Here is a 23,185-nt window from a genome sequence, read left to right on the forward strand (position 1 = left end):
TTTATTTATTAGAATAAAGTTACCATTGGCCAAATCCATATGAACCTCAGAAAACAAATGGAAAATATTACATGTGAACATGTAATATTGATAGCTAGAGTTTGTTTACATATATACATGCAAATGCATGCCTGTATCCAGCTTTGTCCCTCAGTTAAATATTTTTTCCCCTATAAAATTTGTTAAAAATTCTAAAATAACTAGTAGGCAATATTCCAGAAACGGTAATATTTTTATATCAATAATGATTCATAAAAATTATAACCATGAAAAAGGCACATTTTTGTCTGTGATGATGGATCATGGAAACACTAACAAAGGATGCTCAGGAAGAGGTTCACAGAGGCCCCAGCTCAGCAAAGTACTTCAGCATGCGATGAATTGCTTTGCTGAAAGGGATGAAATTAGGCACATGCTTAAAATTTAATCATCAGCTCTGCTTGTTAAATCTTCTGAACCAAATTAGTGTAGCTAGTGTGCAATCTATTGGATTTTTATAATTAAATGCATTTAAATATTTTCATAAATATGAACAAGGCTTTGTTGATTCAAAAGGCTTTTCTGAAGGTACTTTTTAAAATGAAAAGTATGAATACGTTTTCCAGGATAGTTGAGTACTATAAATCAGTAAGGTAAATTCATGCTACAAATATTGGCGGTGAGGTCAGGAAAGGTGAGGGGAGGGACACTGAAACCTGGTACCTGGGTTTGACCTGCCTAGCGGCCTCTTCCTCCCCCTCATCCTCAGTATTAGGCTCTGTGACTGGTTGCTCCTCTTCTTCTTCTTCATACTCCGTCTCCTCTCTGAGATCAAACCAAGAAAGAGGCATGCAAGGGGACAGAAAGAGGGAAGGTGGAAGAGAAAAAGAAATAAGTCGCCCCAAAACACCAAACCCAAACATGTTAGAAATGGAAGGGAAAAAAAGACAGAAGTAGTTCAGGCATGACATGAGAAACCATCTTACCCACACTAAATCTATAGAAAAATGAGTAAGCATGCTGCAGAACATTAAATGAACTCTTTGCACTAGCTAAGTATTTATGTATTCAGGACATTAAAAATCATACTGATGTTATCACAAAGGGATTATTAAAGCATGGATTTGTTTTCCATATATATATCTATTTAAAAAAATCCTAAAGACTGTCCCATTTTTTTCTAGAGCCAGGTAGAGCACTGCAGCGGTGCTACCCCCACAGACACTTGTGTATGCTATTCTCCCATATCATACCAATGGTTAATTTATTTTGCATTAAACTATGTCACTTTGGCTTAAAGCACCACACTCAGTGAATCATGGTGTCATAATATTAAAAGCCAAAAATAAAATACCTTGATTGAAAAGCAGACAGTAATTTGTAAGGCACCTATTTAACAAGAAAATTAAGGATGTAAACCAAGTTAAAAATAAGTCTAATAAAAAAATAAACAGGATACAGTTTAGAACTACTCAGAAGTTAAAAACTGTAGTTATAAGATGCTGTTATATGAATTATCCATTAATGGAAAAATGGGGAATCATTAGCATTGCATAAGATATATAGTTTTGATCCAGAAAGCAGACTGGGAGATGAATATTACAAGTCATGCATAAGCCCCACTATAAACCATAGCCCAAATATAAACTCATTAGCTACATTACATTCCTCTCAAATAATATACCTATGGAAAATTTTAAAAGGATTTCTATTTCAGTTTCTCATTCTTTATAGCAGTTGTTCCAGCTCTCCATCTGACTTATTGAAGAATGCCATTATGTATGTTATATACAAAAGAGATATCACTTGAACTGCAACACCATGAATGGCAAGGAAATTTCTAATGTTCTCATATTCCACTCACTTTTCTAGTTGCAAGGCTTCTGTTTTTTAAATTCTAGAAGGATGCTCTATGGATTTTTGTTGGTTTTTTTTTAAATTAGTATATTTTGGAGTCAGAAGAAAACTGAATGCTGCTACTGTGGAAAAAAAATGGTTTCAGAGGCACTATTGAGGTGAAGTACAATAATCTTAACATAAACTATCTAAGTTAAAAATGCAAAATGCTATCCCATTGAAGCCAAGAGGAGTTTTGCCAACTGCTTCAATGGAAGCAAGGATCAGGTCCAAAGTTTGCTGCACTTGCATTGATTATGTTATATTCAAAGCTTGATCTACTAATATTGCAGGAAGATGGCAGCATTTGAAACCCTTTTCTGAAACCTCTGACAGGCATTCAACTACTCTCAAAGCATGTAGAATGCAACATCAACACAGTGGGCAGCTGTCTTTAAACAATACTAAGGAGCCATGGTGACAGAATCAGACTAGATGGGGGTGTGTGTGTCAGTTTTTCATTGTTACCCTGGCCTCAAAAATTCAAATGACACAAAGCAAGCAGCATGAAAAACAGCCAATCAAGAGTGTTCCTCTTACCTCCTTCACCTGACTAGCTACCAGTTGAGCATTACCTTTGCCAACGTCTGACCTCCTGCTAAGAGGGAATGCCTATAGCAGCAGTGCTGCACTTGTTGCTATTCCTGTACCAGCCAGAAGTATAAGAGCAGCTGGCTTCAGACCATGATTCATACTCACAGTGTAATGATTAACACTGTCAATTCCTTAACTATAATGGCGCTGTCAGTGTTTTCTTTCACAAACCATTATATTTACATGTTAATTTGCCCAAGGGGTTTAACTCTGCCATTAATATTTGCTCTTGGGTGAATTTTGGCATATACTGGCTGAACCTTGAGGCAAAAATGTTCAAGCTACCCTCTTCATATGAAGTAATATTTTACTCTAAAGGCTGCCTCATTCACAAAGGAGAAATCAGAATAGCTGGAATATTTTGTTTCATGTATACAAAACTAGGACCTGAATGTACAACAACCCTTTTGCTGAGCACTCCTTTCTTTAAGTAGAACCACTGGCATAAAACTATTTGTCCGAGTAAGGGCTCCCCAGTGTGAGGAAGGTCTGCACAATTTGGCTCTTCCTGTACAATTTGTTAATTCCCATCAGGAGGTTTTTGGATAGACTTTGCCAAATACCTCTTACAAGAGAAAATGCCTCATATTACAACAGAAACAGAAAAAAAACCCCTGCTAAAAAAACAGTATGTTAAGTACCAGCTTTATGCTTTATGCATTGATTTTACAGATTTTGGTCAAGATTTTCAAAACTGGGTTCCCAAATTTATTTATAGCCAAATAGGGTGAAATTCTGCCTCACGGAAATGAATGGCAGAATGCCCATTGACTTCACTGAGTTAAGACTGCACTCTGATTCAGTGTACCTTGGAGCTGCTGGCTGCTCAGCATATATTAAAAACAGGACACATAATTAAGTGCATAAGACCATGTACCTCCTATTGATTCCATATGGACTATGGAGTCTGTTTGTGTGGAGTCAGTTACAGGACTGGGACCTAAATATGGATTTAGGAACCTAATTTTAATCACACAGGTTTGAAAATCTTGAACTTTTTGTATGTACCTTGTGTGAAATGAAATATACAATCATCGTCCTCATCAAGTTATGAACAAGGGATGTAGAGCACTCCATTGTTCTGGTTGTTTCATTTGTCTTTGTCATCCAGTGGGAAAATTGGATTCCCAGAGTAGAAGGGTTAACTAAAAGACTGGAATTAAGTTCATATTTAGAAGTGTGCAGGCTAAGTAAGCTGGCCTTTATAAGCTGGTGTCACACAAATAACAGTCCCTTACAAAACTTCTGCACTTCACTTAGCCTGAAAGGACAGTTTCTCTCCAGGAAAAGCCAACAACCAAGCATCCTGAAGAATCACAATAAAACTACCTAGATCACCACAAACAAAGTTCAGCAGGTTAACAGTAACAAAAACTTGCTAAAACACAGACTGCAATACCTCATTTTCAATGCTGTCAATCAGGCACTTATCATGAGCTCTCATTGATTTAAACTAGGGCTGTCAATTAATCACAATTAACTCACGCAATTAACTCAAAAAATAATTGCTATTAAAAATTAATCATAATTAATCACAGTTTTAATCATACTGTTAAACAATAGAATACCAATTGAAATTTATTAAATATTTTGGATGTTTTTCTACATTTTCGAATATATTGATTTCAATTACAACACAGAATACAAAGTGTACAGTGCTCACTTCATATTATTTTTATTATAAATATTTGCACTGTAAAAATGATAAACAAAAGAAATAGTATTTTTCAATTAACCGCATAAAAGTACTGTAGCGCAATCTCTTTATCGTGAAAGTGCAGCTTACAAGTGTAGATCTTTTTTGTTACATAACGGCACTCAAAAACAAAATAATGTAAAGCTTCAGAGCCTACAAGTCCACTAAGTCCTACATCTTATTGAGCCAATCACTAAGACAAACAAATTTGTTTACATTTACAGGAGATCATGCTATCCACTTCTTATTTACGATGTCACCTCAAAGTGAGAACAGGCGTTCCCATGGCACTTTTGTAGCTGGCATTGCAAGGTATTTTACATGCCAGATATGCTAAACATTTGGATGCCCCTTCATGCTTTGGCCACCATTCTAGAGGACATGCTTCCATGCTGATGACGCTCATTAAAAAAATAATCTGTTAATTACATTTGTTACTGAACACCTTGGGGGAGAATTGTATGTCTCCTGCTCTGTGTTTTACCCACCTTTTGCCATATATTTCATGATATAGTAGTCTCAGATGATGACCCAGCATGTTGTTCGTTTTATGAACACTTTCATTGCAGATTTGACAAAATGCAAAGAAGGTGCTAATGTGAGAGTTCTAAAGATAGCTACAGCACTTGACCCAAGGTTTAAGAATCTGAAGTGCCTTCCAAAATCAGAGAGGGACGAGGTGTGGAGCAAGACTTTCAGAAGTCTTAAAAGAGTTACACTCTGACGCAGAAACTACAGAATCCGAACCATCAAAAAAGAAAATCAACTTTTTGCTGGTAGCATCTGACTCCGATGATGAAAAGGAACACGTATTGGTCTGCACTGCTTTGGATTGTTATTTAGTAGAACTCATCATCAGCATGGATGCATGTCCTCTGGAATGGTGGTTGAAGCATGAAGGGACATATGAATCTTTAGCATATCTGGCACATAAATATCTTGCAACACCGGCTACAAGAGTGGCATGAGAATGCCTGTTCTGACTTTCAGGTGACATTGTAAACCAGAAGTGGGCAGCATTGTCTCCTGAACATATAAACAAACTTGTTTGTCTGAGTGATTGACTGAACAAGAAGTAGGACTGAGCGGACTTGTAGGCTCTAAAGTTTGACATTATTTTATATTTGAATGCAGTTATTTTTTGTGCATAATTCTAGACTTGTAAGTTCAACTTTCATGATAAAGAGATTGCACGACAGTACTTGTATTAAGTGAATGGAAAAATACTATTTCTTTTATTTTTACAGTGCAAATATTTGTAATAAAAATAAATATAAAGTGAGCACTGTACACTTTGTATTCTGTGTTGAAATTGAAATCAATATATTTGAAAATGTGGAAAACATCCAAATATATTTACATAAATGGTATTCTATTATTGTTTAACAGCATGATTAATCACAAGTAATTACAATTAATTATTTTAATCGTGCGATTAATCACGATTAATTTTTTTAATCGCTTGATAGCCCTAATTTAAACATATGTTTGAAGTAGGGACACACATCAAAGTGTAGTCATACAAGACATCCATGCTTCTCATATGGCATACAAACTTGGCCTTTGATCTCACATCTCACAACACATATATGATGTGCAGGAAGGTTGTACGTAATATATGCACATCTGGAGGATTAGATTGTTTCAAGAATCACAGTAATAGGATAGGGAGCAAACTTCACTTATAAGTCACTTGCTATAATAGATCCCAGGTTAAAAAAACTAAAAATCATTATCACATAACAGCTATATGGATGTCTATGACTTCATGATCTTAGCCCAGTTCCTAGTGGACAGGTAATCACATCTTCAAAACCACCAGTACAATCAGCACCCTTATTGGCAGTCTCAGGAGCGAGGCCAAGGCTTGAGTGAGACTTACACACCCACTCCCCCTTAGTGGTGGACCCTTCAAGCAAGAGTTCAGAAATACTAATAGGGTCATATGAAGATCTTATGTTTTCTCTGCTCTTGCTCTACCTCCTGTGCGTACACATAGAATACTTCAGTTTCCAGTGCTAGTCATCTGGCATCTGTTACAAGTACTAACCTCACTTTTGGGGTTAAAAAACCCCAGCATGTCTTCTTACGTGTTATTGCTTGCATGATGTCAGGGCAGGATATTCAAAATTAGATAACTGTTGGGAGCCTATGTTACCACTGCCTGCCCCAAATCAGGCTGTGAACCTATGGACAAGTCCATTTGCAGCATAGCCTCTGGCCACCAAATAACCAGCAACTCAGACATTTGTGTATTGTTTCAAAGTATCACATGTTTCAAATGATTTGCACATGGAGCATTCCTGTGGCACTCTTGGTTTCATGGTTTACAATTGGCCATTAACACCTATGCAGTTAATCCTTTCAGAGTTGCACATTTTGTAGGAAATTGGCCTATTTTTTTAGAACAAGCACTTTTGATTATGTATAACCAAAATGAGGACAATAAACAAGGAAATTAAACTCACTGCTGAGTGGACACTTAGGAGTGAGCATAGGCACATGGCTTCTCAGTTAGCATCAGAGAGGCTAGCAAAGTGTCTACATATCAGCCCAATTGATCCTGGGGATAGCAGGCTCAATGTGAAAGTGGTGGTGGTGGGGATCAGGGGAGCGGGGCAGAAGTGAACTGAAGCTGCTCCACAAGGAGGAGGTGCTGAGTGCCTTGGCTGAGGCAAAGGAAGTCATGTAAATGAGTTCTCCCACTCTTAAAGCTGCCTTACGTTAATCCCATTTGTGTCTCTCCTCCGAGCTGCTCCACCCTAGAGACACAATAAGATCTGTAAGGCTCCAGTATACAGGACAAGATGAGAACGAGTTACTAATTATTTTGTGGGGGGGAAGGGAATTTTTTGTGTAGCAGTGGGTGAACTGGAGGGTGGGAAGTTGATAGCTTGAGTGAGTAGCTCTCTCCTCCCATCTCCCCAGCTATCCAGTGGTGGTGCAATGGACTGATGGGTCCAAACTGTGTTTAGATTCATAGATTCATAGATACTAAGGTCAGAAGGGACCATTCTGATCATCTAGTCCGACCTCCTGCACAGCGCAGGCCACAGAATCTCACCCACCCACTCCTATGAAAAACCTCACCCATGTCTGAGCTATTGAAGTCCTTAAATCATGGTTCAAAGACTTCAAGGAGCAGAGAAGCCTCCCTCAAGTCAACCATGCTACAGAGGAAGGCGAAACATGTTATTACATGATGGCTTCATTTTAGAGATGCCAGCCAGCTGGACTTCTTCTCAGGCCATGGTGACCCTTCTCACGTACTCTCTCTCTCAATGCTAGCAGCTCAGAAGGAATCTGGCCCTCATCCGAATGTTAGAAAGGCTCAGTGACTCTGCTGATATTAGCCCTAGCAGGATGGGACACATATGGCAGTTGGACTGGGAAGAATCAGAGCAAGGGGTTGGTTGTCCTCATGTCTGTTATGAAGATGCCGGGGCAGTGGGGGAAGAGGGTGAAGGGAAATATGCATAGGCTTCTGTGGCTGTGGAGCCAAATTGGACCATGCCAACTACTGTGGAATTTGCATAGTGGAAATAGAAGAATTAACATATTAAGGAAAGACCCAGATCCAGGGTCCATAAATGGGAAATACTCTTAATCGGCAACTGAACATGTAGCTCCAGAATTTGACCTCTAGAGTATAGTTGTTATGAAAGTGGGTCTGATTCCTGTCTGGGATGAGTGACAATCTTATTCTTAAAATACCTGCTGAATCAACGGTATTTTTCATTTCTTAATCCAGAAAATAGTTTCAGTGCCAGCTGACTTTCAATATGGATAGAAAATAGATCTTCTACTTATACAGAGTTCATGTAATAGCTGAAATATAACATCTTCTGCAGATTCTTTGTTTAAACTATCTGTAAAAATGGAAAATGTGCTCCAAAACATTTGTTAAAACTGGAAAACAGCTAAATAAAGACAGGGAATGCCATTTATATAATAAAATATGATTGAGGCAAACATATAGAGGAGACAGATCAAATGAGAAGAGCGAACAGATTTCTGAATATACCTGGAAGCTCCAATGGGGCCTTTCTTATTAAGTATATGTTTATTTTTGTGTGAATAGGAGAAGGGGTAATTTGGCAATACTTTCTTTCTTTTTCCCTCTGTCTGTACATATATATGTAGATTTTGTGCCAATGCAATAATATAATTAGATTAAGAAAAATGATTCAGTGGAAACTATTCAATGAAATTGAGCTCCAAAACCTGCCAAGGTTTTCAGCAGTGGCCTAGTTACTTTATCAAGTTTAGCACAAAGCAAATATTTATCTCTACAGAGCTTATAGCTATCACTGTATGGACTAGCATGTTTGACCAACATTAAGGCCGCCACTGGCTTACTGAGGTTCCATGATATCAATCACAAATCAGAATTTTGCAATTAGTGCTTTAAAACTGTAAAAATAAATTCTGGAACAATGGATACATTAAATTTCAGCTTTGAAATGGCTGTCTGTTATCCACCAAAGGGGGCAAATACTTTTAAAAGATTATCATCAGCCAAGAGAACTAACAGATATCTAATAGGGCAAAGTTGTTGTTTGGTTATTTCCATGACAAGAACCCAAAGTTAGACAGGAAAATATTTATAGCCCCTTTAAAGTACATGTACGTTTAGCAAGATTATAAAGTGCAGTTTATGGATACAGAATATACCAGGGGAATCTAAAAGCAACGTAGCCAAAGCTTTAAAAGTAATGGATAATCCTTTCCACTTTCTTTTAATTTAAAAATAAAATCAAACTTGAATCTATCAGATTGTTCCTGCTGCTGACATTAAATAGCTTCCTCAAGTTAATGAAACATAAGCTTTAAAAACACAGAGATTGAAGAAAAAAACTAACACCCGAAAGGCCAACCTACAAGTTTATTTGAAAGGGAAAAGCAAAATGAATAAGGTGCTAACTAAAGAAAATAACTCACACACACAGACACAGAAGAATCTCGATGTTTTCTTTACATGATCCTTTTTTGCTTAAATCCAAGTTGTAATTATTCTTTAGTGGAGTCTCAATCTAATATCTGTGCACCCTACAATGTGGTTAGGAGCAGTATCTGAGAACACAAGGGAAAAAGGTTGCTGCAACTATTAAATAACCAGGATGATAAGGAATAGCAGTACAACCAGAAGACAATAGATCTGGATTAAGGCTTTCAAAAACAAGGTGTTTGAAAATTCTAAAGTCTGTGACTCTGATCCTTCTGTAAGAGTTGAAAGCATGACACTATGTTATGCTAATATCACAGAATATGAGAACCCAGAGATGAAGAAAACCTGCTTATATTATCTAGTCCATTCCCCAGTCAGCACAAGATTGCTCCCTACAGTACAGCGTTTAGTATTTCAACAAGCATTATTTTTAGTGTCTCAACCTCTAAATGTTCCAACATGCAGCTTGAAACAGGCAATTCTCAATTTTTTAATTATTTTCCAACAGAAAGAAATGGCTAATTGGGAATTTGAAGGAAGTAGCTGGGAGGATATTTCTGTCTAACAGAGAAAGAATTTTCAATATAAGACCAGATTCTGCTGTCCTTAGTATCAATGGGACGTTTCATGGATTAAGGTAAGGTATTGCTCATTGTGATTGAGTAGCAGAATGTGGTCCACAACAGAGAGAAATAGCAAAGGGTGTTTTTGTAATAATGTTTATTTTGATTTTTTTCACCAAAAATCATTCGGTTTGCACGAGCATTTATGCAAGTTTTACTGAATGAGATATTAGTGTATCAAAGACCTCTGTCCAATATTTGATTCCTGTTCTTTTAGGGCCTGATTCAACTGCCATTACAGTCAACAGAGTTTAAAATCAACCCGTTTTCCCTCTCATTTCAATAGGCATTGGATCAGGCCCTAAGGCAGCAATTCCTGCAAGGTGGATCTAGGGACCAGTGGCCTGTGAGTCCTTCCTAGATAATCTGCAGAATTAAATATTTTGAGAGGCAAGTAGTGGGGCACTGAAATGTTGGGAGGGAAGGTGGGGTCATGAGATAATCTCTCTCTTATGAAGTGGTCCACAGAATGATAAGCTTGGGCAATCCTAGTTAAGTTACAGGACACTGTTCTCCCACTTCTCTGAAACCATCATGTATGCAAATGCCTTTGTGTATTGCTTACTGCCGATTAGGAAAAGCCGCGGTTTAAAAATTAAGGTATCAGCATACAAGCTCTCTTCATTTCTTCAAATTTCCTATTTAAATATCCACTGCACATCACAGGCCAAGCTCATTGACGTGAGACAATATGACTGTGGACACTATCCCTCCAAAAGTTATTTTTTAAATGAAACATTAGGGTTGATTTCAAGGCACTTTACTTTTCAGATTTTTTTCCATTCAAGTATCAGATCTGTTTTCCCTCTCGCAGAGTACTTGGAAAGCAGCTTTCCTGAACTCCTTACAGGTGAATAAATAGAAAACGAAAAATATTCCATCAAGGAGAGGACTTTACAAGTCATAGTGGGTATCAATTTTATTTCTTTCCAGGATTGCTTGCTGCTGTTATAAATTTATGGCTCAAATTCCACTTTCCTAGGTTAAACAGTGCAGTTCATAGTTAACTGCCTCAGCCCTTATAAAACAAACAAATGCTCCGAAGCATCTCTAATCATAAAAGGCTTCCCTTTTCTTCCTTTTAAGAGCATTCCGGTGCAGTCTTTCCTTTCACAGACAGAAGAGGTTTAATTCGTCTTATGTGTAGGGCTAAACAGCAAAAAGGAGAGTTGCCAACAGTTCAAATTAATCAAATTATGACTCTGGAAGAAAAGGTTATTTATACTGGTGGGTTTTTTTCCCCCTTAGAAAACAAATGCTAACAAAGTAAGCCACATGTCCATCAAGTATTTTCAATAAAATGGTTTTACTGGATAAAATTAGTAGTCTGCTGACTTATACCACATGCAATCTTACTGATAATGGGTTGCCTAAGGTATACATTAGCAAGAATTTGGCCCACTGTGTAGAAAGGTTTTTACTTGTATTTGCGATCAAATGGAAAATTAATATGTCTAACTAATAGGTCAAAAATCCTGCCTTTTCTTTTCATACAGCCTTTTACCATGACTTATATTACATTTTGGAAAATGAGAAGGAGGGTAATGAATGTTGAAAGGAGAAATATGTTTCCTTTCTGTATTCATATGTGACAGTGCTCTTTGCTTTTTAACTTCCTGTTATTTTCTTTTCTATAAAATATGATAAATACCACCTTATATCTATATCATACATATATATATATCATACTTTTGCTCAATGAACCCAAAGTAATTCACATTGTTACACACATTTTATGAAAGGGTACAGTGATGTATAAAAGAGTGGCCACGAATGGACTTCGCAGAGACTCAAGCACTGACACACAATTGTCAGGGGTGGAGACAATTGGTAGATTGCTCATCAGTGATGGTGCCCCAACGACCAATGTGGCTTTGAGAGTGATGATGATGATGATGACATTGATGTACAGAGGGTTTGTGCAAGTTGCTCAACATCAGTGGCAGAGCTTTGAACAACCAAATTTTAATAGGGCAAGAGCCATATAAATTAATAGATTCTAATACATATGGTTTAGGTTGGGAGTGAAAACTGTTCTTGACCAGTTTCTTATCTCCCCTCATCCACTGTATTTCCTTAGCTTCCTCCAGACTACTCTAAGACTCTCTTTAAAATCATCTGACTATACAAATCTTTTTTTTTCCTAGCTTCCCCGTTTCATCAGCTGTCCCTTCAAATCTGCATTGCTTCATTCTTCATTTAATCTGTTACCTTTACCGCCTTCAGAATGCATGAGGGACATAACAAAGGGAATCCGTCCCCAAGCTAAAATAGCAGGGCCCTAACAACTATTTTTATTGGTAAAGGTACTGTTGTCGGAAATTAACAATGGTTTGATGTTATGAACAGTTGCCATTCCGTGCACCACTTTTTTCTGAGGACCACTATTCTTACATCTTCATTTCTTCACCATTTTTTGTCCATACCAGTGGCTAATGAAATAAAATTAAAAGAACATCCCCATCTACCCCCATATTTAATCTTATGTCATTTTACTTCAAGAAGAACCATAATGCTAGGTGGCCTACCCTAGAGTGTCTATGAATGGGTCCTTCAGTATATGAATACTGCAGCCTATGCCTTTATCACTTCTACAGGAGAGGGTTATTGCCTTGGATAACTGTCTCAGATACAAAAATGGGACAAATCTCAGGCAAGAGAAAGTACAACTTAATGTCTTTCCATTTGATAAAGGTTACTTTTTACAACCCCCTCATTTTCACAATGATGTCCTACCATTAGATAGGTCCCCTTAAATCCTTAATCTTGGCTCTCCCTACTCATATATTGTTGCTATTATTGCTATTATTTTCATTACAGTAGCTCCTGATAGGCCAGCAGAGTCAAGTGCTATATGCAACCCTGATTGCCCTTTTCTCTTTTTTTAAATAGCAGGGTCAGCCAAACCTAAGGGATCTGACATATGTTCATCATCATTTAATTAAAAAAAACAAACCTATCTGCCTTTCAGTTGTACCATAGCATGTTTTCATAGCACCAAGAAATATTAGCTGTGGCAATGGAAAGTTAACAAAACACAAAATCCTGTGACTAAAGCTACAATTTTGACATGGTAAATTCTGTGGGTGGAGGGGGTAAATCAAGGATTGGTTATAGTCAGAATGTCAGAAGCCATGGAAATCATAACAAAAATTGTAAAAAGTCTTAGATATACTTTGGGTATACCTTTCCCTGAAGGCCTAGCTCACCACAAAAATTTATGGGCCACTATAGCCAAAGATATGGGCTGTGCAGCTGGAGAGAGTCCAAAGTTAAGCAGAAAAAAACCCCTTCAGGATCTCAAAAAGCGTTCAGCTATGATCCCTTCATGTAGCTGAATGGTCTTCCAACATCAAAACACATAAAAACAGACAGTTCTAATGTTTGCACAGCTCCCTGTCCTATTTCAAGACAGTAACATCCCATCTTTTCCTAGAGGCTTGAAGGAAGTCTTTCTAAGGCTCAGCATAATTCCACAGATAATGGATTATGTCACAAAATCCTCGAGTTACTCTCATCTCAGGGAGGCTCTTCCAGATGGGACACTGAAAACCTGGTGCAGATGTAACTTCAAAATTCCTACACTATTGTCTAGGTCAGAAGGGCTTTTCCCCAGTGGCACTAGTAGGGCAAAGTGCATCTTGACTGTGAGGTCCTACTCCAGGGGGTGCCAAAAGACTTGAACACTCGTCACAAGTATATCATGTCCTCTTTCATCTTTAGCCACTGCTTCTTTCCTCCTCTACAGAGTCCTCCTGGAAGGAAAAGCTTCTTCAAAACACAAAATAAGATTGGGAAGTTTTAGGGGAAATTTACCCCGAACTGGTTTAATACTGGTAGAGTGTAAAGTCATAACAGCTTCAGTCACCATATAAGCCTGCTTATGTAGGCCTGATAGACTTCCCAGTATAACTACTTGTTGCTTGCTTGCTAGGGTCCTGTGGTACCACCAGAACATCCTAATGCAGTACAAGCTCCAGCTGAGCATGTAGAGTGACTAATCCTCATGTTAACATTATAAGTCTTATTAGATTATTTGGAAACACTTCATATTTAAATTCCCTAAAAAACATAGATAGATTCTTTGCTCAAATGCTGATAAGATCCACTAGTGTAAATCTACTTTCAATTTCCCAGAGAAAGCTCACTAAGTCTTGTGGACAGAATTCAGTTGAAGTATTTCCGGGGTAGAAGATTTTCTTTGTATAATAAAGATCAAAGGGAAACACTTGGTCTGATCAGTTTTTGTGGAATAGATTCATCATTGCGCTCATCTGAAAGACTGTGAGGACCGGCAGTTCCTGGAGTATTGCTGTGCGTGGATGGATCCATGAAGAGCACATTACGTGAAAACCATACTGAGGAATTCCACTACCACGCAGCTGCACAGCAAACTATATGCCTTCAGTTCTGTCAGTATGAGAACCGAAAGCGAAACACAGTCACTTGACTTGTCTATTAATGCTCATGTGACCACTGCACACAATATTCATTAAGGCTATAAAATGAAAACTCCACTATCATGCAAGATCTTGCCACTCTTTATTGTCTTCTTTGACTCCCCATTGGCATGTCTGGAAAAAAAGCTAGAGTCACACATAAAATATAGAAATGCTTTGGTAAGAAGTCTATTATTTTACAAATGCTATGCTAGGCCCATAGATTTAGACTAGTAAATTCTGAGCAGGACAGAAAAAGTTCACAAGGTGCCACCCTTGAATCATTCTAAATGTCATATTTTAATAGGATTAAAGTGTTTCCAAACTTTAATGAGCTCACCTGCAGAATGGAAACAGAAAGGGGTCTAGTGCAAGGCAAACTTTTGAGTGTAAGGCCTAAAGTAAATGTCAAGGGTCTAGGTAAAAGAAATATGCCTGCAGCAAAATGCCTGTCTGTAAAAGTCCCCTCCTCCCCTTACAAACACTTAGTATAATTTTAGTTAAGTATTTGTAATGGGTATATAAAGATGGCTTTTGCTCTCTGTTAACCCACACTAACAGAACAAATTTAGTCCCTTATTTGTTTTGAACCACATATAAAACAGTGGTACATTTACTTTGGAAGACGGTTGCCAACATGATGAAAAAGACCTACAAGTTCTCCACTTGGTTGCCCTTAAAGATATATAGTCTGACCTTTTCCCATCTTAAAACCAAAGTCTGCTCTCAATTACACTGGTGTAAATCAGAGTAACTGCACTGGCTTCACGCAGCTTCGCTCGATTTACAGCATTGCAAATGAAAACAGAATTTGGATACTATTGTCTTTTCTGCTTTACTGTCACCATAAATTTCTCTTTTTGGAAGACTTATTACCTTGCCATTGCAGTAAATCTTACCTATTGACACATAGCAGATGACTCTGAACAACCTATTTGATGTGGTAAACAAAAGCAAAATAAATGCCAAACCATCTGAATGAGTCGGAAGAAAGGGAAGAGGAACACTCTGCAAAGGAGTGTTCTGAGGAACCTGGAGAGTGCTGCAATTTGGGGACTGGAGTCCATAAATACCAAGAAGAAAAGAGCCTAAAAAGAAACACAATATACTATGTCGGACTGATTCTGATCTCCCAAGAGTGTAAACCTTAAACTCCACTGAAGTCAATGAAGTTATTCCAGTATAAAGCCAACATGAGAATCAACTGACATATGTACCATGTAATTACCAGCAGAAGCAAGGAAGTAAATCTAAGGAAAAGAAAATTAGGCTGAATACCAGTAAAATTTTCCTAATGGTGAAGCAAATTTGGAAGAGTCTCCAAGGAAAGTGACTGAAACCTCATATCTGGGGATATTTTGTAACTAAAATAGACAGAGCCCTGCAAAATACACTGTAAATAACAATCCTGCATTTGCTAGGTGATATGCTACGGGCCGGATCCAATGCCCACTGAAGGGGAGTCTTTCCATTGACTTCAATGGGCACTAGAGCTGATCCCAGGTGAACAATTAGGCCTTTTCCTCCTGTAATTTTTATAGGCTGAATTAAAAAAGGTATCACTAGGCTGTGGCGTCTGGAAAGGTCAGGCGCTGACAATTTCACTACCAGGAGAGCACTCAGCTGGCTTTTGATATACCGTTGTAGATGTAACGTGACCTTAGTTAAGACACTGCTCCAGATACTTGTTCGTATGGGCAACAGAGGTGGAACTGTGGACCCACAACAAACATGCCCCCATGGGGAGTGGATGAGAGCTTGCTGCTTGCTGAAAGTTTTCAGAATTGGAACAATATGCATTGCAATTGCAATATTTTGATGAAAAACAACAAACATATTTTGAAGACATTTTTGCAGAGTTTTTTTGGCCACGTTTCCACCAACTCTGTGACTAAACTCAGATACAACATGAATAAAAACTTACTAAGATTCCATAGGAACCGTATTTCTATAAAAAAAAGAAAAGAGACATCTCTATCAAATTACTGAGCATAATTCTGTGTTGTTTAGTTTTGAGGCCAGGATGTGCCCTTTAGAAAATAATATTCCTACTTCTCAGGCACAATGACTAGCCCACAAAATGACTATTTTGAAACAATAGTCCATAACGTCTTCTCTGCAAAGCGATACTGAAAGGGAATGGGAAAATGGTGCCCCTAAGTAGTAGCCAGGTGTGGCAAAAACATGGTCCAGAGTTCTGAAGGTCAGACTCATTTTCATTAATACAAGAACTTCTGGTCCCAACAGACAAATATTCTACCTTGATCTAACTGATGAACCATATGCCTTTACGCTCACCCTAATGCTGTTATGTTGCTTTCACAAGTTAAAAAAAAAATTAAGTCTGAGACTAACAGATATGTGGTGTCTAGATGTTATTTTGATGCTTTAATGTTTATAGCTTGGGAAACAGGATGCAGCCAATGCAAATAATGAATCAGAGTGGTTAGCTATGCTTCTAAATACTTCAAGGCATTCTAAGACTTATACATTATATCAAAGTTAGCTCTTAGAAACCCCTTTATCAAATATGACAATTATATAGGCTGCTTCTCTGCGTATCCAGAAAGAAACATAATAATGCAGATGAATAGTCAGCAAAGCAGGATATCCTCTCAAGAGGCTGAATGGCTGGAATTTCAAAGAGTCAGCTTTCAGGGATTTTCCAGGAGTGAAGAAACTACAGGCCCAAACTCTGGTATGGCAAGAACTGAGTGAGAGAATGAAGTGTAGTACTTTGCTCCTGCCCACTGCCAATACATCCAGAGCTGGGGCCAAGATCTGTCCCAAAATGGTTAAAATATAGATGACAAAGAAAGTAACTAGCATAATATCAGGTCCAAAAGGAGATGAACACAGATTTAAACAGAGAGTTGTGTGTTGGGGATTAGGATGGTGTGATTTGGGACAGACTGTTTTTTCCATCTGGCATTCTCCAGTTCCCAGCTATGAAACAAAGAAAACAACAGGGTGAATGCAAATGACAAAAAAATCGTCAAACTGACCAACTGTAGTGTACCTCAGGAAGGATAACTCAGTGTGCTTGCATGTCTTTGATTACAACAGAATAATCAATCCAGGATCATTGTGGAGTCAAAGCATGGAAATAAAATGCATTTCTTCCACCCAAATGCATCACCGTAAGGAGTCAATCACACCCACTGCATGTGTTCCAGACACCAAGAGGTAATGAAAAAGCCCAGAACCATGAAATAGGTGTTCCATGCAGAGCAGCTGCAGCAACACTCACACTGAAGATGTTTGAAGTTCAGCCTCAAATGCACTGTCATCCTTATCATCAGCCTGTAAGACCACGAGGGTCTCAGACTCAAATTCACTATAGACCCAGCTAAAAACAAGCATGAAAGAGATGTCCAATGAAAACATGGAGTGATGACAAATGCATTGGACATAGAGAGCTGATCTAAACTACTGCTTAAGTCGATAGAACTTACATCGCTCAGGAGTGTGAAAACAACATCTCCCTTGTGCGACGTACATCGACTTACAGCAGTGTTTACACCATGCTATGTCTTGCACCTCTCGCAGAGGTAGAATAATTATGCCAACGTAAAAGCGCTCTCCTGTCAGCATAGCGTGTCTTCAACAGATATGTCACAGCGGCACAGCTGCGATGTATTGTGGTAGTGTAGACTTACTCTCAATATACTGAGAAGCCACTATGCAGTATATAACATACCACTACTACTTAATAGTCCTGGAGCCTTAAAATTTCACGTATTCTGAAGGAAGGGTCTTTTTAAAAGGAATCCATTGTTATTCAGTGAAATTTATTTTGCAAGGTAGGAAGTTTCCTACATGACTGGCAGAATTTTGAGGCTCCACGAGTGTATATAGTATGTTCCATCAGAAATGCTCAAAGAACTTCACAAATATTAAGTCTTCATTTGTTTGATGTGCTTCAGTTTCTGGTTTTCCAGCTCAAGACACTTTGTGCCTGGTTTTCAGAGATGCTGACAATCAGCAGCTCCCACTTTTTGCTAACAAAACCCTGTCCAGATGAACTGGAATGGCAGTGGCAATAAACAAAATTCAAACATCTGTCAGTTTTCATTTTTTGTCTTATAATGCCAATAAATACCTCAGTCCAGAGCACTTCTCAAGCAGTAATAACCAGCTAGATTGAATGGCTAGCCTTGGTCCTGGGCCACTGATTTCATCCCCAGTTGGTCATTACTACGTCTCATTTGTTAATTCTTAAATTTTACATCACATCTATTAAAAACAACAGCTCAGCCTTGAAAGAAAATATACGTTTTGGAGCACTGATTGTAAAAAGAAAATGCCTCACATGAATTCATTCCAACCACACAACCAATAACTTTGCACAAGTGTAATAAATCTTGATGTTTATGATTTCACCAGGGCCTCCCTGTAGAATTTGAATATTCTACTATATCAGATGGAAATTCTGTCCATATATTACAATAGATGAAAATTCTATCAATAAATGTTGTTAAGATCTCACCCTAATAATGTTCTATCTCATGCCATTCAAGTCCATTCCTGTGGGACAAATGGTAATACAGACTCAGGAATGTATTTGTTTATTTTACAGATCACTTTGAAGGTTTGTTTCTTCTAAAGATTAATGAAATATAGTACTGACAGGCAGGTATTCATAGGGAACATAAGCATCTTAAAGGCAGGTGAATATAGAAGAACCAAGTGATCACACCTTTCTTCCTTTAAACCTCTGGTAGCGTTTTACCTTTTTGTCCATCAAGTGAAATTCTGAATAAAGCAAGAAAGGCAGGAGAAAATGAAATAACTGAACAGTTTGCCATGATCAGAGTCAATGATGTGCAATGAATACAATAGAAAGGCACAACAATGAGAATAAAGGAATGTTTCTTGTCTCAAGCACTTACTTCTCACTAAGATCTTCAATACACTGCCCATGGCCTAATATGAAGCTTGGGCTCGACTGACTGCAGGGACTTGCAGGAGCTGATAAAGTGCTTTTGATGCTCTGGGCTGAATGTCTGCGGCTTCTCCTGCGCTCTAATCCCCTTCGTTCACTGGAGCCAAGACTGGCCCTTCTTCTATCTTTGCGCCCATTGGGCGGGGGATCAGCAGTCTCATCTCCATCCTCATGTCTCAGTGTCATCTGAAAGGAACAAAAGGGGAGACTTTTCACATTATCTCTAGATTTCCTATGTTTTCACTCACGTTTTAACAATGAATATGTAGCTGCACATCATCCTCAACCATGAAGTCATTGCTCCCAGCATAATTTAACTGACTCTTACTATACTCACCATTACAACTGCTACTCCTCGTTAGATGCTACATACTCATCTTACTGCTGCTATTCATACGCTGGGATTGTATAGACCCCCTCATCTGCAGATCTTCGAGAACTTTGTAAACATTTAGGCTGGGATTTTCAAAATCTAAGGGAGTTAGATGTCTAGCTCCCATCATATTACAGTGGGATTTGGGGACCTCATTCCCTTACGCCTTTGAAAATCCCTGGGAGAAAATCTGGCCCTATTTAATTCAATGGTAAAATTCTTGCCAACTTCAAAAGGGACCTTGAGTCTTGTGAATTCCCACTCTACCACTGGAGGTAATGATATACAATCCTCATCTTATAGATGAGGAAACTGAGCCACAGAGAGGTTAAGTGATTTACTAAAGTCCCACAGGAAGTCTGGGACAGGTCCATAAACAAAATCCACATCTCTTGAAACTCAGTCTGGCCACTAGATTTTCTACTCTCTAGAAAGTAGTTACATGAGGGCCATCGAGATATTATACATAACGGACTACTTTGGAGCTTTACAAATGTTGCTACAATCTGTTGCCTGATCTTTAGATTATGTATTAAATTATATTGACTACTTAAGAATCCCCAGTTATCACTTTGAGGGCTGCCAGTTTCTTGCCCCAAGATCAGGCCCAGTATTATTCAAATTATTATATAGTTGGGAACCCTGATGTGTGCAGTTGTAACACTCATCCTATAGCAACTCTTTTATATTTACAAATATAGTTTAATAATACATTTAACAAAGTTACAAACACCCCAATTTAATAAGACGGAGATACTACAGAATGTACATCTGCACATCCATATACTCACATCATCTCCTGTAGAACAACCTGAAACGTTAGCCATCATCTTCCTCATCACCTTCCCCAACATCACCAGTGACCATCATTCTGGCATCTCCCAAGGACTACATCTCCTCGTCCTCCTACTGCCCCTAGGCTGGGATGCCACTTTTATAATATGTTACGCTGACACTGCTATGTTTGATGCATATTCAGTAGGGGATTTTCCCCCTTTTCCTTACTTGTATTTCCTCACCTTACTAATGTTGGAGTGTCTTTTCCCTATAGGTTAGTATATCAAAGATCTCCACTCATTATCATATAAGTCCATTTGTTACCATGGCCCTTTTGTGGTTAGGTATCCCATTTTTATTTCTGTCCTAACTGGTTATTTCGGTTCTTTCCAAGTTCCAAAGTGTGGTGTACCTGTTAAGTTTAAAACTTAGGAAAGCCCCTGTGCCAACCTGCTTTAACACATCCTCCATGTTAAAGGTTGCAGCCATATATAGACCTTATGCTTTAGCTCATCACCATCTATCTCAGTGAAAGGTCCCAAACATATGTATGCAAACTGCCTTAGCTCAACATACAGGATGTGACCTGCAGATCCCTTGTATTACAGCCAAAATATACTCTAATATAAACCTATAAACTTATTATAATAAAACAAAGAATCAAACTCATACAAAAATAAGAAACTTATAAAAAAAGATATATAGGCAAGCAAGCAGGCTAGCCTTAGATGTATCTCATGTACCTGTTAGAGACATCAGTTCGTTGCCTGAACACTTCTGTTGAATTCTGGTTGAATTCTGTACCTGTGCTCAGAACTTCCCCATAAACTCTATTTTCAGCTCTCCAAATACTTGGTGTTTTCCATTGGGCCATTTCTCTGTACAAAGTTTATCTGTTCAAAGTTCATAGGCCTCAAGCCTTATCCTAACTTGCTGAAGCTAATGTCTTACAGGATACAGGCCTGTAGGTTTCTTCCATTACTGCTGAATATAATGCAAAGCAGTACATACAATAAAGGCAAGCTAGCCCACTGGCCTACAGATTTCTTCTCAACCAAGAAAGAAATTAACACACGTTCATGCCAGCTTAATATCTTTATCTGTTTTTACCACTCTCTCAGTAAAGTTGAGAAAACCTGCCCTTGTCAACTGGTATCATGATGGATTTCAAAAACCAGAGAGGACATTTCTGGACCTTATTCTCCAATGAACCATATAAGTTTTCAGTTGGTGTGACTACATTCAGTTGAGCATTAGGGCCTCTGTAGTTATGTTTTGCCTGACTCATCTAACACCGGTATAAATCAGGAGTAATTCCACTATAATCAATGGAGTTACCATGGGGTAAAGCTGGCATAAGAAAGCAGAGAAGCAGGCCCAATGTCTCTGCAGCTGGACTTAGTACTAGAGGCAGTAATTTCATTTCACCGCACCATGACATAAATTCACATGCACTTTATATTACTTTTGGCCTAAAAAAGCAAAGTCTGAAAAGTGTCTAATCGTTAAGAAACCAAATATCCTATCTTTGCACATAAATATTTCACAGGTGGTGAATGTGGAGTCAGTCATTACCCAATCACTGCAAGTCGGGTAGGAATTAATCCAGTATAAACTCATAAACAAGGACTCACTGGGCAATCAATTGTGGAGAGAGCCGTGTATGTGAAGCTGATGTAGGCTGGACATTTTTTTGTGCACTGAATGCTTTTTCATATGGAAAGAACTTTTACTGACTTAGGGAGACTGATGTGTAACAAGCAGTTTAAGAAAAAGTTTTAATTGCAGGCAGAACTGCCTCTAAAGAGGCTAATAAATGTGCTGTTTCACCTTGAGGTATAACCTATCTCTAGTATGAAATGCATTTGTACTGCCTGTAGTCATGTACCGGAGTAGGTCATATATACGAATGTGTGTAACACTTCCAGGAACCAGATGTTTTTCTTTTAAAAGAAAATAGATAACCAAGTTTCACCTAGGTTACATATCCCCCACACCCAGCTTTGAAGTTTGCACAAGCTGTAAGATGCATAAAACAGGGAATGTTATGTTACCTCATAAATGTTAAATTGCTCAACTAAGTCCAAGTCTGTTCCTTTCTTGTTCAAGTGTCTCTGTGAAATAGTTTCAATGCCTAGCTCTTCCAGACAGTCCACCACGTCATAGAAAGTGTCCTGATCTGGCAACCCCGACAGCGTCTGAGAATCAAAGGAACAACATTAACATTGATTTGTTTTGAAGAGAATTAAAAAAGTTTTATAAGAATTTGTAAGTGGCAGTGTAACGTGAGTGTGGTTAAACAAGAAACAAAGAGTGGGGTTAGTGAGACAGCTAGAAAAATAAAACATCAAGTGGAGCAGAGTCTAACCAAAAACTCTGGGAAAATATGTAAAAAAAAAAGATAACACACAAATATATATATTTGGATCCTTCCCTGGTTCTACTTAACTGCAGAACTAAAAAGCAGCAACTATTAAGGTATTAAGCACAGGTACAAAAGCAGAGAGAGAGAGAGAGAAAATTTTAAAAAAGATTTATCTGAGCAAGGCAAGCTGGTTTCCTATTGATTCCTGTCTCTTCAGCCTTAAGGAGAAGGGTGAGCCACACAGCTGATTGAAGTCATCCGATGAAGTGAGCTGTAGCTCACGAAAGCTTATGTTCTAATAAATTTGTTAGTCTCTAAGGTGCCACAAGTACTCCTTTTCTTTTTGCGAATACAGACTAACATGGCTGCTACTCTGACAGCTGATTGATGCTCAGTCAGCAACAATAGTAGTATTCTTAATGTACAAGTTGATCTAGACAGCAAAAATATCAGTTCCTTCCTTCCTTTTCATTCTTTAAAATCTTACTGAAGGGGTACTTGCTACCTTGTCTAAAGGGGCTTATTAAGAGTTACAGCATATATAAAGCAT

General features: G+C 38.2%; 1 protein-coding gene across 5 annotated transcripts in view; it reads right to left on the reverse strand.

Annotated features, from left to right (window-relative positions):
* The window catches only part of FHOD3 (formin homology 2 domain containing 3), a 623,525-nt gene that overhangs the window by 146,007 nt on the left and 454,333 nt on the right, over positions 1-23,185 (reverse strand). For 4 of the 5 annotated variants that reach the window (XM_043508620.1, XM_043508619.1, XM_038393016.2 and 1 more), the window contains exons 9-10: positions 22,325-22,468; positions 19,068-19,306 (exon numbers count right to left, since the gene is read on the reverse strand). In XM_043508620.1, coding sequence (XP_043364555.1) covers positions 19,068-19,306; positions 22,325-22,468 — 383 coding nt within the window. Of the gene's footprint in view, positions 1-702; positions 805-19,067; positions 19,307-22,324; positions 22,469-23,185 lie in introns of all 5 variants that reach the window. The other variant, XM_043508621.1, reaches the window with a different exon arrangement.

Source organism: Dermochelys coriacea, chromosome 2 (assembly GCF_009764565.3).
Source record: "Dermochelys coriacea isolate rDerCor1 chromosome 2, rDerCor1.pri.v4, whole genome shotgun sequence".
In the NCBI taxonomy this organism is placed as follows: domain Eukaryota; kingdom Metazoa; phylum Chordata; order Testudines; family Dermochelyidae; genus Dermochelys; species Dermochelys coriacea.